The 16,692-nt window shown below is 37.3% G+C and overlaps 1 protein-coding gene across 1 annotated transcript; it reads left to right on the top strand.

Moving 5' to 3' along the window:
- The first annotated feature begins 621 nt into the window (after window positions 1-621).
- maco1b (macoilin 1b) lies at window positions 622-16,268 on the top strand. The gene is made up of 11 exons (XM_079854604.1): window positions 622-905; window positions 4,231-4,372; window positions 5,659-5,785; window positions 6,382-6,505; window positions 7,821-7,999; window positions 9,134-9,716; window positions 12,082-12,240; window positions 12,336-12,518; window positions 14,489-14,609; window positions 14,717-14,891; window positions 15,809-16,268. Exons 1-11 carry the CDS (start codon window positions 826-828, stop codon window positions 16,009-16,011), a joined length of 2,076 nt encoding a protein of 691 aa, XP_079710730.1. The 5' UTR covers window positions 622-825; the 3' UTR covers window positions 16,012-16,268.
- The last annotated feature ends 424 nt before the right edge of the window (window positions 16,269-16,692 follow it).

Consider the following 16,692-nt stretch of genomic DNA (forward strand, 5'->3'; position numbering starts at 1 on the left):
AATTTTGTAAATTCTATACATTTTTTCGCTCTAACTAAAGTAGCGAAATTGTTACTTAATTGAGATCAAATGAGGGTAATTAATTTTTATCCAGTATATTTTATTTACATTTTATCCAGTATATTAAGAAATGTGTTTGGGGAGATTAAAATGCATATGCATACTGCATATTGTAAAAAAAAAAAAAAGAAAAAAAAAAAGAAAAAAAAAAGTGATTATTAACCAACATATTGATCATTAAAATTAAATTCATAATGTATTAACTTGTTTGTGGGGCTTTGTTTGTCATTTAAGCGTTTGACCGTCACACAATGTACAATTTACATCTGCCTACCAACGTAAAGTAAGTTTATGTGGAATTCGCATCTCTCACATATCATAAGAAAAAAACGTACAGAGAGTCCCGCCTGAATCTATCCTATTGGTCAGCGACCACTACCTGATTTGTCCAAAAAAAGAGCGACTGGTCGGGCCAAGAAAACAGGTCAGCCGCCCTTTTCCCTTTCTTTGGTACCGCCACAAATCAGACCGCTGCCTATTGGCTATTTGTCTTGTCATTCAAAATGACAGCCGACAGGCGCGATTCTTATTGGCTCGGCAGTCTGTCAGTCACATCTGTCTAGGCCCGTGTGTGTGCGTCTGCGCGAGAGAAGGAGGAGGGTCTTCTACTCAGTCTTTTTATTTATTTCTTTGTTTCCAGCTGGAAAAAAAACAACCACCGCGGTATATTCCTTTGCGGGACCGCCAATGTTTCCCATCCGAATAAGACTGAACCCTGGACCATACTGCTGTACGTATTAAAAAGCCCGATTTAAGGGGGCGAGGATGAAGCGGCGCAATGCGGACTGCAGCAAGCTCCGACGGCCCTTAAAACGGAACCGAATCACCGAGGGGATCTACGGCAGGTACGATTCAGACCTTAGGACGGAACCGTTATCTTTCCCGAGCTGTAGGAAAGACCCCGATTTTGCCTTTTATTATGGTCTTAGACCCCATTGAGAGACAGTAAATCGTTTAGCTTCAGTCAACAAAGCTGGCCGAAGGTAGACAGTCGTTTCCGCAGAAATGAATAAGCTGCCGTAGGCCTCATCATCACAGCGATGTGCTTTAAAAGAAAGAAACCCGCGAAACCCACTAGTGAAGGCTCGAGACTCGATCGTTAGAGTCAGTAAGTGTCAATCATCAGAATGATTGACGTGACAGCAGCACCTTCAGTCTGTCGGTATCCGCAACGAAGGCAATGTTTTGATTTGATCTGGCAAGACCGTAAGAAGAATAACCGTCATTTAATTTGCAAATTTCAAATGTAAAGTGGCACAGAAAGCCTGAAGTTTATTCAAATAATGGTTTCTAAGAGACAGCTGCAGTTTTGTTTTGTTTAATAAATGCCTGAGACTCCAAATAACTCAATAAAGCAAGTTAGCACTATTTTTCCACAGAAGTTGGGAAGACCGGGACAGTTTTTATGATTTCATTGATCACATCTTTTGACTAAGTTACTACAAATTTGCCTTCCGTCATTTGGTGTAAGAAACCTTTAGCATATGTGCCAGAAATCACAGTATATTTATGGTAGTAATTTGTTTTCCTGTTAGGAATTATATGTTTAAATCCGTGAAACACAAAAGGAGATGTTAGGGACTGATACCATCAGTCACCGTTCACTTTCATTGCTTTTTTAATTATTATTTTTTACGTACGTTCTTCCAGAAAATGTTAGGAATTTATTTATTATTTCTTTTTTTGTATTGTATAATATTCTTTATAAATTTTATTTGCACAATTAATGAACTAATTCTTGAAAGCCGTTGTTTGTTGGTCTTAGTGGTTGTGTAACTTAAGGTTTGTCATGATGGAGCATCTGACCTATCAGTCAAAAGTGATGTTGTAAGAGTGTTTGCCCAACAGTACTGCATGTTTCATATTTTATCAGTAGCCATATTCTCTCATAATAATAGTTTCAATCTCTATGCATGAAGTGGGAGTCATGTTGTTTACAGGAGACATCAGTGTGGGACATGTCATTTGACTCATTGTCAAATGTGGAAAGCAAGATGTCAGTAAAGTGTATTAGATGGCAGCAATTTACAGATAATTACGTTGCGGATATGAATTTGCTTTGAAACTGTTTAAAGTGGTGGTTTTCTTCAAACAGAGAAACCACAGTTTCAACCAAACACTCATTAAAGCCAAGTAGATTCATAATGCCAAAAGTGAAAAATACAGTAACAAGATAGTTCAAGGCATGTTTTCCCACACAATTTTCAAGAAAATAACACAAGGAATAACACAAATACCATATATACACATACTTGCATTAAATTGTTGAATCAAGTTTTTAGTTGATTCATTTATAGCTTGAACTGATTCACAAAATGAATTGAATTTACAAACTATATCCTTGTCTTAATGCACAGTCCTTGCCAGCAAAATAATTGCAGATGTATCATGAATAGTTTGTGCCGTAGATGACGCAGTTAAACCCTATGATTTGCTCACAGTGGTTAAATATCTGGCCCTATCCCTGCCATTAAAGAAAGTTGCCAGACTTCTCCCATTATCAGTCATCTGTTATTCTGCTGGATGTTCGGCATGTTTGACTCTCTAATTTAGTGGGTCTAGAGCTTAAATTCAGTCATAATGCCAATATTTCAAATGCTGATATAATGTTGCATCTGGGAAATATGTCGGTTTGGGTTCATATGGAAATAATTTTTACCCCAAAAATGAAAATTCTGTCATTAATTCCCCTCATGTCGTTCCAAAACCGTAAAACTTTAATTCATCTTGGAACAAAAATGAAGATCTTTTTGATGAAATCAAAGAGCTTTCCGTCCCTCCATTGACAGCTACACAACTACCACTGTGACACTTAAAAATGTTTATAAAGAGATCGTAAAACTAATCCAAATGAATTGAGCGGTTTAGTCCAAATATTTCTTAAGAGTCTTGATCACTTTATATGACGAACTGACTGAATTTAGGCTTTTATTCACATATAAACATTGATCAGTGAACATAAACAGAAGTTAGAAAGTGTTACGGGTTTGGAACGACATGAGGGTAAGTAATTAATGACAGAATTTTTTTTTTTGTGTGAACTAACCCTTTAAGTAATAGATTTGGTCCTAACTGTGTATATAAGTACTTTGTGATACTAGAATATGAACCAAATAATGTTTATGTGAAAGATCATACAAGTTAGGGTTTATTTTTATTTTTCTTGTCCTGTTAACATGTGTAATATGTGTTGCATATGAAGTCTTTGTTTTGGATCCGTCCATCCAGTGACTGTACACTTTGATGACATAATCTGTGAAGATGCATCTATAACACCTGTTATCTTTTGTTTGTTATTTGATTCGTTTAGTCACTTTCCTCAGTGAGGTGGAAATTAACAAGTATGTCATCAGCCCAGATCTACCGGTCCAGTGACTGCTTATTTTTTACCTTGCATTAACACAATTATCTCTGTCATCAGAACACTATTAATAGCGCATTCATCACCTGTAAAAAGGGAAGTCATTTGTTTGGAGGTGTATGATTCTACAAATTTCTATGACGAAGAAATTCATTAAAATTAATTAAACTTACTAACACTAACAGTTCTGAAGGCTCTATTAAAGTATCTAGATGATTTCTTATTGCTATTATTGTTGTTTTTAGGTTTTATCTTAGTTTTTATGCTTTATATTTTTAAATGTTTTCTTTTTATATACCTTGGAGCACTTTAAACTGTATTTTATGTACGAAAAAAATGCAATTCAAATAAAAATTATTAATTATTATTATTATTATTACCAGTCTTAAAGCTCTGTTGTTTTAGAGACAAATAATTATCATAAAATTGCTCTAAAGACACAGTATTAAAAGCACATTAAAATCATGATATTCACAGTGTTGCTTAATTACACCTTATCTGCATTTCTACATCTGGAGATGGTTTTGGGCTTCTCGTCCTTACATAAAACATAGGCCTAATCCACTTCATTTACTACATGCTGCATTGGAGAAAGCCAAACAGTGATTCACGTCCTCCCCCACGCACCCATGGTTCATTGGTTTGGATTTACTGCTGGAGCTCATGATGGAGTTGCTTTACGTGCCTCTAGATGTTCACTGGCTCAAGGCCACATGTGGGGTCTTATTCAAAGAGATCTAGGGTTGAAATCTTGAAATGGATGGATTATTGAATGTTTGTTTAATAATATCTCTTTCTCTCTGTCTCAGTACATTCCTGTACCTGAAGTTTCTGGTGGTCTGGGCGCTGGTGCTACTGGCAGACTTTGTGCTGGAGTTTCGCTTCGAGTACCTCTGGCCTTTCTGGCTTTTCATTCGCAGTGTTTACGACTCCTTCAGATACCAGGGCCTGGTGAGTGTGTGTGTGTGTGTGTGTGTGTGTGTGTGTGTGTGTGTGTGTGTGTGTGTGTGTGTGTGTGTGTGTGTGTGTGTGTGTGTGAGATGAGCTTTTCATCCAGATGATGGGACTTAATAAACAAAGGAATCAATTGCTCGCCGCCTCGCCCTCATGTTGTCCCAACCAAAAATCTGATGTTTGTTTAGCAAATTGTCTGAGCTTCTGTTTTCTGTACAAAGAAAGTGCATGGTGATTTCATTCTGCTTATAAGCTCCAAAACAGACCAAAACAATTCTGAATAATTTTCAGGTGAACTGTTTTTTAAAATCAACTGCTACATATTATATATTGTAAAAATAAATAATAATAATAATAATACAAAAATAAAGAATTAATGCATATCTTATTTGTCAATCCATCACTTTAAAACTTGTTTGTATTATGTATCTTAAATCATGACAACTGCATATTATTTATAAAATGCTGTTTAGAGCCCTATTCGGACGGGACTAATTTATGTGCAGTGGCTGTTTATAATAAATAAGTGAGCAGAGAACTCTAGACAAGTATCTTACACTTACATGACACTGATATTATAATGGGCAGTCTTCACAGTTTCCGTGATTTGGTTCAGTTTATTAATTCTATGTTATTTTTTTTGTGTCGGATACCATCCATATTGAAACTAAATGAAAGTATGCTGAAGATTGGTGCGCAAATGCTAGCTCAGGTAGGTCAAAAACAAATGAGGAGAAGCGTTAGAATAATACAACATCAGCAATCACAGACATTTGCATTCGGACATTAGATTTCTCAGAGGACCGTTGAGTTTGTCGAAAAACAGTTGGTAATTTACCCCAGAATTTTTACAGAGGTTGTGTGAGAAAAACACAGACTTGGCAGATTCGGATGGGATTAAAATCGCAATGTCTGAGAGACATTCTAGTCCTGTCAGAATAGGGTTTAGGGCTGTTTATATGATGTTTTGCATGCAAAATATAATGCCAAAATATAGCCTATTCTGTGCTGAAACACACGCATAAAGCTTGCTGCAAAACACGGCCAAAAATATGAATGTCGGCAAAAAATAGCAAGGAGACATTTACATTTTTTAATAAACTAGTGTTTTCTGAGTCTGTGTCGGCTGCAAAGATGGAAAAATTATTGGTGACTAAGCCTCTCCTAGTCAACTATTAGGTGGCTGCCCTAATGGCTACCCAAATGCTGAAAGAGGACTGTTAATTGACATGTCATGCCAGTTGCACATGTGATGATCTGATGCATCTCTTTGTGTGTTTCAGGCTTTCTCAGTGTTTTTTGTGTGTGTGGCATTCACATCAGACATTATATGTCTGCTGTTCATCCCAGTGCAGTGGCTGTTCTTTGCAGCCAGCACATATGTGTGGGTACAGTACGTCTGGCACACAGGTAAGAGCCACACACCTGTTCATATCACATGTTCACCCTGCCATCAATGTTCTGGTATTTTCGTTTGAATGTTTCTGAAGTCTAACATCAAGCTTACAGTTGATTGGTCTGTGGTTAGTGAACATTCATGACTTGACAGTTGACATTTCCGTTGTAGACAACCTCAAGCCAACGTGTCCACAATGTCAGTTTGGTTTGTTGTAGACACACCCGTCTCTGGTTTTTCTAATCCTCTTTGTAAAGATGGACTAAAAAATATTTTACATCTGTTTTGGGAGCTGCTACCTCAGTTTGGACACACAAATTCTTACGCACACATCCATTGGCGCACCCCATGACAGGGTCATTCCCATTCTGTTGTGAGCATTTGTTGTCATCGCATAGTTTATTCTCTCTTTATAACATGCACACTCACTGTGACCTTGCAGCTGTAAGCTTGGTTATTTCTGCCGGTGTGACTGAGCAGCTCTGGATCTTGGTGTCAACAAAGCATTTGCTTCAAATGACTCGCTCAGATTGACCCACCGAGTGTGTGCTTGAATCCTTGTGGGTTTGTTTAGATTAATTTGTGCTGTTAATCTCTTGTCTCTCAACAGAACGAGGGGTCTGCCTCCCCACTGTGTCGCTATGGATACTTTTTGTTTATATTGAGGCAGCTATCAGATTTAAAGATTTGAAGCACTTCCACGTGGACTTGTGTCGTCCATTTGCAGCGCACTGGTACGTCATTTTCCCAAATCCACACTTACTCTGACAAATCTAACGCTTCCATTGATTGTGAGCAAGTTTCTGCTTTATATGTCCAGTGTCTTCAACCATTTCAGAACGTGTTGGTCATGTTTTTTATTACTATAGTGATCATATGTGATATGAAGTAGTGATGCACTGAAATTCCAGCAACTGAAAATAATAGCCCAAAATAGTTTTGGAGGGCTGAAATCATTGACAAAACATTTAGAGCTCTGATTGTGCATATTTACTGTGTCAGTGTCTATTTTGTGCAAACAGTGTGGATAAGCTACAATAGGTAAAGATGTCAGCAGTAACCAAAATGATGCTAGAACACCAATATATAGGGGTGCAACGGATCAAAAAACTCACGGTTCGGATCGTTTCTCGGATCAGAGTCACGGATCGGATCATTTTTCGGATCAGCAAAAAAAATAATAATTTATTAACACTTTTAAATTATTAAATTAAAATATATAAAATCAGCTTAAAGTGCACAAGGCATAATATCTTCTTTTTAACATAATTAATGAAAAACAACTTAAAGTGCAACATAAAAAGGCATCTCCTTCCTTTAAACATGGACCAATGCTTTATGTGTTTCCACTGTCATATAGGGCTGTCAAAATTGCTCAAAAATGACGTTCGAATATTCCCTCTAAAAAACACATATTCTTATTATTCGAACATCTGGTTTGCATTTTGTCAATGTCATTATGTCAATAACAGGACAAATTAATACAAAGAGACATAACTACTTGTATAGGTAGTTCATTTAAGTTTAAACATATTTGACAACGTATTACCTACACAAAAACAAGTAAATCAACTAATGGCCAAGACCGCAGACCTCACTCTCGCTCGCTCGCACTCGCAGGCACTCTTTCTCTCTCTCTCGCCGTCACCCATGCTGCGTTCACACCAAATGCGAATAGAGCGTCTGGCGCGAGTGATTTCAATGTTAAGTCAATGTAAAGACGCGTTTACGCACGTCTGGAGGTTTTGCGGTGCGAATGAGGCGTCACGCTCTCTGCGGTTCATAACGCTCGCCATGACCACGCTGTGTGTGGACTGAATATGCGCACAACTTTTTTTTCATAAATCAATCCACGGATCACGTGTGTGCCGAACCAATGATGATCCGTTGCACCACTACCAATATATAAAATGTATTCAGCTGAAATATCACTTTCCTATGACTGATTTATTACCTTTGAACTCAACACCATAAACAACAGCATACGGAATTGCTTTTTACCACAACAATGCTAATCATTTGATGTACTATTTATTTGTATGTTCACAGTATTGGGTACCCGGTGGTTACGCTGGGCTTTGGTTTTAAGAGTTATGTAAGTTATAAGATGCGTCTACGAAAACAGAAGGAAGTGCAGAAAGAGAACGAATTTTACATGCAGCTGCTGCAGCAGGCACTACCTCCAGAACAACAACTCATACAGAGACAAGAGAGAGAAGCAGAGGAAGGTAAGGACTGAGGGATGATCTTATGCAGCTTTGTATCTTGTGTCTTGACGGAATAGTTCACCCAAACCAGTGCTGGGCGATATACCGTTTTTATTTTGTATTGGAAATGTATTTTTCCAATACTGGTGCATGGCTGAAATAATTGCTGTATCTATTCAGTGGCCACAGAGAGGGCATGGATTGAGATGCATTAATGGAAGGACCCCTATTAACTGCATACCCTTCTTACTAATGGTTCTTGCATTATAACACTATTTATAGCCCACTCTAACTCTCTTCAACAGGGTAAATATGTAATACAGAGCCCTATAATGGAAAAGGTGGATGGAATCTTGGAATCCAGTAAACAAAAATATATTTAATAATAATAATGTGAAATGTCATGGAATTTGGCAAATTTTGTATAAATAATAGATCATTTTGGTACACTATTTTTATGGAATATTACACATTTTCCATCCATGTTTTAATTTAAACAGTACACCTGTTGTGCAGCACTTTGCCAGAAAATTTAAAGGAATTGTTATATTTTTTTTATTTGAGTACATTTTAAAAGGTAAATTAAATTAAAGTTTCATAAAATATTTGTTTACCACCGTTTTTGATAGTAAATTTGGCTAACACTTTAGTTTAGGGTCCAATTCTCACTATTAACTAGTTCTGTATTAGCATGCATATTACTAAGATATTGGCTGTTTATTATAAAGCACATATTAATGCCTTTTTCTGCATGACCTTAATCCACCCAATACCTAAACTTAACAACTACATTACTAACTATTAATAAGCAGTAATTAAGAGTTTACTGAGGCAAAAGTCGTAGTTAATAGTTAGTAGTGAGAACTGGACCCTAAACTAAAGGGTGACCTAAATTTGTATATGACATTACAGTGTTTTTATATTCTTTCTACCCCTGACAGTAAAAATAAGCCACTATAAATAAATGTATTTAAAGTACCAGTCATGAAAATATATTATTAATACCATTATATACCATAAAATAAACAGCCGTGAGAAAATTATGAAATTGTTCATTGTTGCAGTGACATGAGGCTGAGTGTATTTATTGACAGATTTTTCTGTTTTGGATAAACTATTCATTTGAAGTCTTTTTTGCTCTTTCACTTTCAAAAGCAGCAGCATCTAAAGGCATTCAAGATGTAGACTCTCCAGCTGTGGCACAGAACGGCTCAGCGGGTGGTAAAAAGCCCTCATCCAACACGTTACCAGAGCTGGAATACAGAGAGAAAGAACGGGGCAAAAACGAGTCCAAAAAGCAACACAACCACAACCAGAACCATCACAGCAGCACCAGCAGCATCTTGCCGTCAGTGGACAGTAAAGCTCAGGAGATGGAGTACATGGAGAACCACGTGAACAGTAAGAGACTGAGCAGCTCAGATCTGCTGGGCAGCACTGAGAACCTGTTGAAAGATGAACACTCTTCATCCTCCTCCTCTTCTTCCTCCTCCAACTCCAACAAAAATTACAAAAATGCCAGCGGAGGAGGAGGGGGAGGGAGCTCCTCGCCCCGGGGACACGGAACAGCCAACGGCAGCGTGCCGTCTTCCTCCGGGCCTTCATCATCCACCTCTTCCTCGAATAAGGGGGACAGAAAACAGAAGTGTGGAGGAGGGAAGAACGCAACATCGCACAGAGACCCTGTGGAAAACTGCATTCCCAACAATCAGCTGAGCAAACCCGAGGCGCTCGTCAGGTTAGACTCGCACACATCATCTGTCTCAAAATTGTGACTTTGTGTTAAAACAGCAGCTCTCATGTTCAAAAGGGTTGTGTGAAAAAAAACACTACATACTAGCAAGCATGTTTTGTAATATTTTTCCCTACACTCTGCTGTCAATATAAAGCTTTAAGCTTTCTCACTAAGCCAAAAAAATCAAGTGCTTTCAGTGAGAAAGAAATCTGTTGTGTTCACGTTGATCTGGAACTTTGTCCACTTTTGTTTTGGCATTACCATTTTAGGGGTCAAGAGTCATTTCAATAGGAATCTACACAATCTTGAATTTCACTCCAGGGTGAAAGACTTCCCAATGCAAGTTTTGCATGGGGTTCAAGTAGGGGAGGGCGATATGGCAAAAATACCACATGACGATTCACAATTTTTTTCATGTTGGTTTTACTGTTTTGCAAGTGACAGAGCAGCACAGCCAAGCTAATTTCCCTATTTTAAAAATGTAGCTCTACAAGGTTACAAAATATAAAAGAAAAAAGAATGACAGACCATTTAGGCCAAAGTAGGGGTGGGCAAAGATGAAAAAATTTATTTCATTATTTTATCTTTGTTATTAAAAATTAGAACAAATATGCACTTTACAAATACAGTCGAATATACAAATGAAATAAACAGTTCTTTAGTTTTTCACAGTAGGTGTATTTAACAGTAGTATTCAAGCAAGAAAATGAGTAAACAAATGTAAAAGTAAAACATCACAAAGACTGCACTGTATAAATTACATTTGAGAACAGTGTGTGAATAAAATGTTTACGCGGCAAGGCTTTATAACGCATGCAAATAATACACTTGCATGATTGTGAAAACCTGCAATGTCACGTGAGCGTAACCCTTGCGTTGTACAGTATGTAGGGACAGAGGTGTCAGAACTGCAACTGATAGAATGCTCTATAGCTACGATATTTCTCTAAAAGCAGATCGTGGAGACATTTTAATCATTCACGATCAAAATTTGTGATATCGCACACCCCTAGGTTCAAGTTCACATGAATTTGCCGAACAGCTGCATGGTTTAAGTGCGACTTTTGTGTGAACTTTTTTCTCATTGACTGCCAGAGTAACTTGTGACTGTTAAAAAAGTATGTAGCCTATGTATTTGCGTAGTATGAATGCAGATGGATGTACTACATCTGCTTTGTCACATGACCTACACCATCAATTGCATCAGTTTCCCACCATTCGCTACTCCTCTCCTGTGGCCTCATGGATCAGATGTGCGCTTTGAAATATCGGTGGATAGTAGGTTACTAGGTGCTTATCGCCTCCTGTCTTTCAAAATCAAGTATTCGTACATATTACTCCTTTGGTCAAGTCAAGTCACCTTTATTTATATAGCGCTTTTTACAATACAGATTGTTTCAGAGCAGCTTTACAGAGATAACAGGAAAATAATGCAACGAAGTTTGTTTCTAGAAGAAAAAAGCGTCACAGTCATGCTTAAGTAAACTTTGGTGTAGTTTTTTCATACTATATCGTAGGGAAGTTGGCATATTCGGATGTGAGGTCAGTCCATTTTTGAATAACACTATATTATATAATTATAATATTGTTGTATCACAAACCTTTTATGTTGCAGACCACTTTAACAGAAGTTGCAGACCACCTAACACCCCAAATCTGGGGGAAACCACCAACTACCTCAAAATAATTACTTTTATATCATCTACTTGCCTCCTTAGACAGCATTTTTGGGCATCATTTGTATGCAGATTATGCCTCGTGCATGTTTGGATGCACGCAAATGCTGTCTATGTAGGTAGCCTAATAGGTTTTGTGTAGATGTCGACCGATATGGCTTTTTCTCTGGTCGATGCCGATAATTCGAAACCAGGGCAGCCGATGGCCGATATATGATGCCAATTTTCCTTTTTTTATTTTTTTATCTCATAAAATCTAACCGTTAATAAGAAGTGATAGAGAAAATTGCTTAAATTAAACATTTACTGAATAACACAAGCCTCTCCAATCAGTGCACTTGTATAATTAAAAAATAAATAATTATGTATACATTAAATATTAAATGCACAAAACAGGTCATCAAAAATCTAGACTGTCAAATAAACTTTTAGATGAAATTTGTTTAAGTTGTGTGCACTAAAACAAGTTTCACGTGTTCCACATCAACGCTTAGCTGCCCGCAGATGTGCATGCCTATTAATCTGCCTAATTTGCAGCACAATCGGCCCATGCCGATTCATTAAATAATACCAAAAATCGGCCCGATCAATCGGTCGACCTCTAGTTTTGAGATGCTGACCTTTTCTCTGATTCATGTTTATTATAATGACCTCTCTGACCGGACTTAATGGTCTGTGTATATGTGTGTTAGGCTGGAGCAGGATGTTAAGAAGCTGAAGGCAGATCTGCAGGCAAGCCGACAGACCGAACAGGATCTGCGCAGTCAGTTGGGCTCTCTGGGCAGCTCTGAACGCAGCATACGCTCTGAACTCGGGCAGCTGCGTCAAGAGAACGAACTACTGCAAAACAAGTGAGACATCCCTCTTTGAGTTTGCTCCATAAGAGAGTGCAGAGAAGCCAGGGGACTGTATCTGTATTAATGCAAACTCTTGTGTGTATGTTCAGACTTCATAACGCCGTGCAGGCGAAGCAGAAGGACAAGCAGACAGTGGGACAGCTGGAGAAGCGTCTGAAGGCAGAACAAGACGCTCGTGCTGCAGCAGAGAAACTGTTAGCAGAGGAAAAGAAACGCAAGAAGCTGGAGGAGGCCACGGCGGCCCGTGCAGTCGCTCTCGCTGCTGCAACCAGGTGCTTCCCATCATTACATTATATTTCATTTCATAACATCTAATCTGTAATATATGCAACCCTCATGCATTCCTTTCTCCTTTCCATTTCATTATACACTACTGTTCAAAGTAGGGGTGGGAATCTCTAGGCACCTCATGATTCGATTCGATTCGATTACGATTCAGAGGGTAACGATTATCGATTATTAACGATTATTATATATTTTTTTTACTACTTGGTACTTTTAAAGCAAAGTATTTATGATGACCCATAACGAACTTACTTCCAATACTTCCTATATTAATTGTATTAATAAAACAAATGGAAGTGATTTGGCAAGTCAACTGTAAGGTTACATTTGCCAGCATTTGTCCCAACATTACTGAGAACCAACAGGAAAATAAATGTGTGCCTGTACTAGCAGCGTACTTGTAGTAAATTAATACAAACTTCAGCATATTCTGAATCTCTAGCATTTAATAATAGACTTCTAACCAACATCCTCTTGTTATTTCCAATGAGCAATATAATCCTTCAGACAAAAAAAAACATTTTGCTGTAGCAAATTCACAAACCGTTTTCATTCAAAAATATAGAATTATGTACCAGCAGCTCTCATATAATGCTTGTGGACTTATGCATATTCTGAATAATTAGTAACATACAAAGCCGCTCTTATTCACAACTAAATAATAAAGAGTTATGACTTGAAATGTTTGCTGTATACCACAATCAAAAACAGCTTATACAAAAAAAGTGAATGAACATCTGCAGAGAGCACAGTCAAAATGTAACTTTGTGTGACTGGCATTGCACATTGCAGGGCAGTATAACGTACGTATAACAGATCGGTTTACAGCATATTGATGTGAAAACTAAACGATACAGAAAGCAGCTCTCATACAAAAAATACTAAATGGGTAACAATGAAATTGCCAATTTTCCATACGTTAGCTTTTAACGAAGAGGGTGCCGTTCGAATTTGGCGCTCAGCCATCATGCGTCTGTTATGTGCGCGACTCTGTTATGCGCATGCCACAGACTGTCGCATGTCCGCTTAGAGTTCCGCCATTTGCTTTCCGTCAATATTCCGTTATTAAAAAAAAAAAAAATTTTTTTTTTTAGAAAATCGATTTTTGACATTTGTGAATCGATTTAGAATCGTCCACGTCCGCATCGCGATGCATCTAAGAATCGATTTTTTCCCCCACCCCTAGTTCAAAGGTTTGGAGTCAACAGGTTTTTTTTTAAATTAAGAAATTAATACTTTTTACTGTTCAGCAAGGATGCATTAAATTGATCAAAAGAGACAGTGAACTCTTTCTTTCTTACAAAAAAATACATATTCAAAATAAATAATGTTCTTTTGAACTTACTAATCAAATAATCCTAATCAAATGGAATGAAATTCATAATATACACTACCGTTCAAAGGTTTGGGGTCGGCAAGATTTTGTTTTTGAAAGAAGTTTCTTATAATCATCAAGACTGCATTTATTTGATCGAAAATAGAGTAAAAACAGTAATATTGTAATATAAATTAATATTATAATAATTAAAACGACAGTTTGAATGTAGTTCCTTTGAAGGCAAAGCTTTATTTTCAGCATTATTACTCCAGTCTTTTTGCATTTTTTTTTCAGGATTTGTTTTAATAGAATAGAAAGCTAAATTTTTTTATTAGAAATAATAATCTTTTGTAACGTTATTTTATATGTTGCTGTCAAACTGCTGATCATTTTTGCTATATAAAAGTATTAAATTCTTTTAAAAAAAACGTACTGATTTTTGAACAGTTGTGTACATAACATGCATACTATTTCATAATATTTTCCACTCCATTCTGTCTGTTTCCCAAATGATTTTACTTTTTCTCTTGTCAGTTCTGTCTTATTTTATTCTATTTCCTTTCCATATAACTGCAGGATATTTAACACTCTTTTTTTTGTATGTGAACTAACTTGCATCTGTATTTGTGTGTGTGTCAGAGGTGAGTGCACAGAGTCTCTGAGGAGGAGGATTTCTGAGCTGGAGACGGAGTGTAAGAAACTTACGCTTGACATCAAGGTGAAAGAAGATCAAATCAGAGAGCTGGAGCTCAAAGTTCAAGTGAGGAGATTTTCATGTGATATTTGCTCTAAATCTGCTCTAAAAAAATGCAGAAAACTTAATAAAATAGACATTAAATGTCTCATCCTTCTTTCATGTCTGTCTAGGAACTTCATAAATATAAGGAAAACGAGAAGGACACAGAGGTTCTGATGTCAGCGCTGTCAGCGATGCAGGATAAAACCCAGCACCTGGAAAATAGCCTCAGTGCTGAGACCCGAATTAAGCTGGACCTCTTCTCTGCCCTCGGAGACGCTAAGAGACAGCTGGAGATCGCACAAGGTTTGCATCATGTCCTGTCCAGAGAACTCAAAGATTAGCTTTTAAATTTGGGCACCACTTTATTTTGTAGCTAAAACAGGTGTAAAGAAAAATTGTCATCATTTACTCAGCCACTTGTCATGAAAACCCATTAAACTTTTTTCTTTTCCAGAATTTCTTGTAAGAATTACATATTTTAATTTGAGAAGAACTACAGTACCATTCAGAATTTTTTTTTCTTTTTATTATTATTATTATTATTATTATTATAAATATATATAATATTTCACGATATTACAGTTTGTACTGTATTTTGATCAAATAAATGCAGCCTTGGTGAGCATATAAGACACATTTCAAAAACAAAACAAAAAATCTTACCATATCAAAAGTTTTGAATGTTGGTATATGTATTTATAGAATACATCATTCCCAATCATGGAAAACATATCAGAACTTTTAAGTTCTTATTCTCCGCAGAGATCACTTAGATCTGCATCTCAGTCATTAAATACCCCGAAAGCTCGTTTGAAAACAAAATGAGATTTTCAGTCTATGCTCCAACACTTTGGAACACACTACCGTTAACGATTAGAGCTTCTCCCACATTAAACGCTTTTAAAGCATCAATTAAAACCTACCTTTTTTCTCAAGCTTATTAAAAACTCGGTTTTTATTTTGTGTGCATTTTTAAATGCAATGGGGTTGCAGTTTTTGTAATGGTTCCAGGTTGAACTTCTTTTGCTTATTACAAATCTTCCTGTTTTTATTTCTTAAATTTTTTGACAAGTTCTTTTCACTGTCTGTGTATTTTTGATTTACTTGTGAAGCACTTTGTTCAACATTCGTGTTGTTAAAAGGTGCTATGTAAATAAACTTTGACCTTGACCTTTGAAAACCACTAAAAGTTGTTCCCATCTGGATTTGTGTTCTTTTAGGTCAGATTCTGCAGAAAGACCAGGAGATTAAAGACCTGAAGCAGAAGATAGCAGAGGTGATGGCCGTCATGCCCAGTGTGGTGTATTCAGCAGATACGGGCAGCATGACCCCCGTCACGCCCCACTACTCCTCCAAGTTCATGGACACCAGTCCGTCAGGACTGGACCCCAACGCATCTGTCTACCAGCCCCTGAAAAAATGAATGCTTGTTTCCCACCTCAACAGACCTCCAATCATTCTTGCAATCACACACACACACACACACACACACACACACGCACACACACACATGGTCTTCTCTGGTTGTTTTTTTTCCTCCATAAGCCCAGATTCAGATTCATCTTTGGCATGTCTGTGGCTCAAAATGCTTTTTTGTTTTTGTTTTTTTTCGTCTTCTAATACTACAGCTTCTTGCCTGGTCAGAAGGATATTGTATTGTGTGACTGTATTTGTTGTAGTAAAAATACAAAAGACAAAAAAGAAGACTTTTAAGGGACATCACACATTGAGCAGGAAACTGCCGTTTCTTTTCTCTTGTAAATGTCTAGAAACCTCACAGAAGTTGGTGAGTATCTTTCCTCAGTCCATTCAGAGACCGGCCTCCTGGATTTCGGCCTTGATTTTACTGTTGTTTTTTTCGGGGGGGGGGAGGGGGTTGTGCAAAGCAGGGCAAGTGTAAGATCCGTTGTCCCAGGTGCTCTACCCCATATCAGAGGCAAGAAGATTTTCACTCAAGAATGTCACCATCTAATATGACAAGAATGTAACGCAATGTTCAAACAACAAAACGTCTCCATCGAACGTCCCAGAAACAATGCGACAATTCTCATGCAAAACATCTTTTAGGACTCGTATGACGAACCGAAGCTTAATCTGTGGATTG

Source organism: Squalius cephalus (assembly GCF_949319135.1).
Source record: "Squalius cephalus genome assembly, chromosome: 21".
In the NCBI taxonomy this organism is placed as follows: Eukaryota; Metazoa; Chordata; class Actinopteri; order Cypriniformes; family Leuciscidae; genus Squalius; species Squalius cephalus.

Bases quoted from the DNA above. Each gene is read 5' to 3' on its own strand.
- maco1b (XM_079854604.1), top strand. From the start codon at position 826: ATGAAGCGGCGCAATGCGGACTGCAGCAAGCTCCGACGGCCCTTAAAA. The intron at 14,610-14,716 runs GTGAGGAGATTT...ATGTCTGTCTAG, and splicing joins AGCTGGAGCTCAAAGTTCAA to GAACTTCATAAATATAAGGA. The intron at 14,892-15,808 runs GTTTGCATCATG...GTGTTCTTTTAG, and splicing joins ACAGCTGGAGATCGCACAAG to GTCAGATTCTGCAGAAAGAC.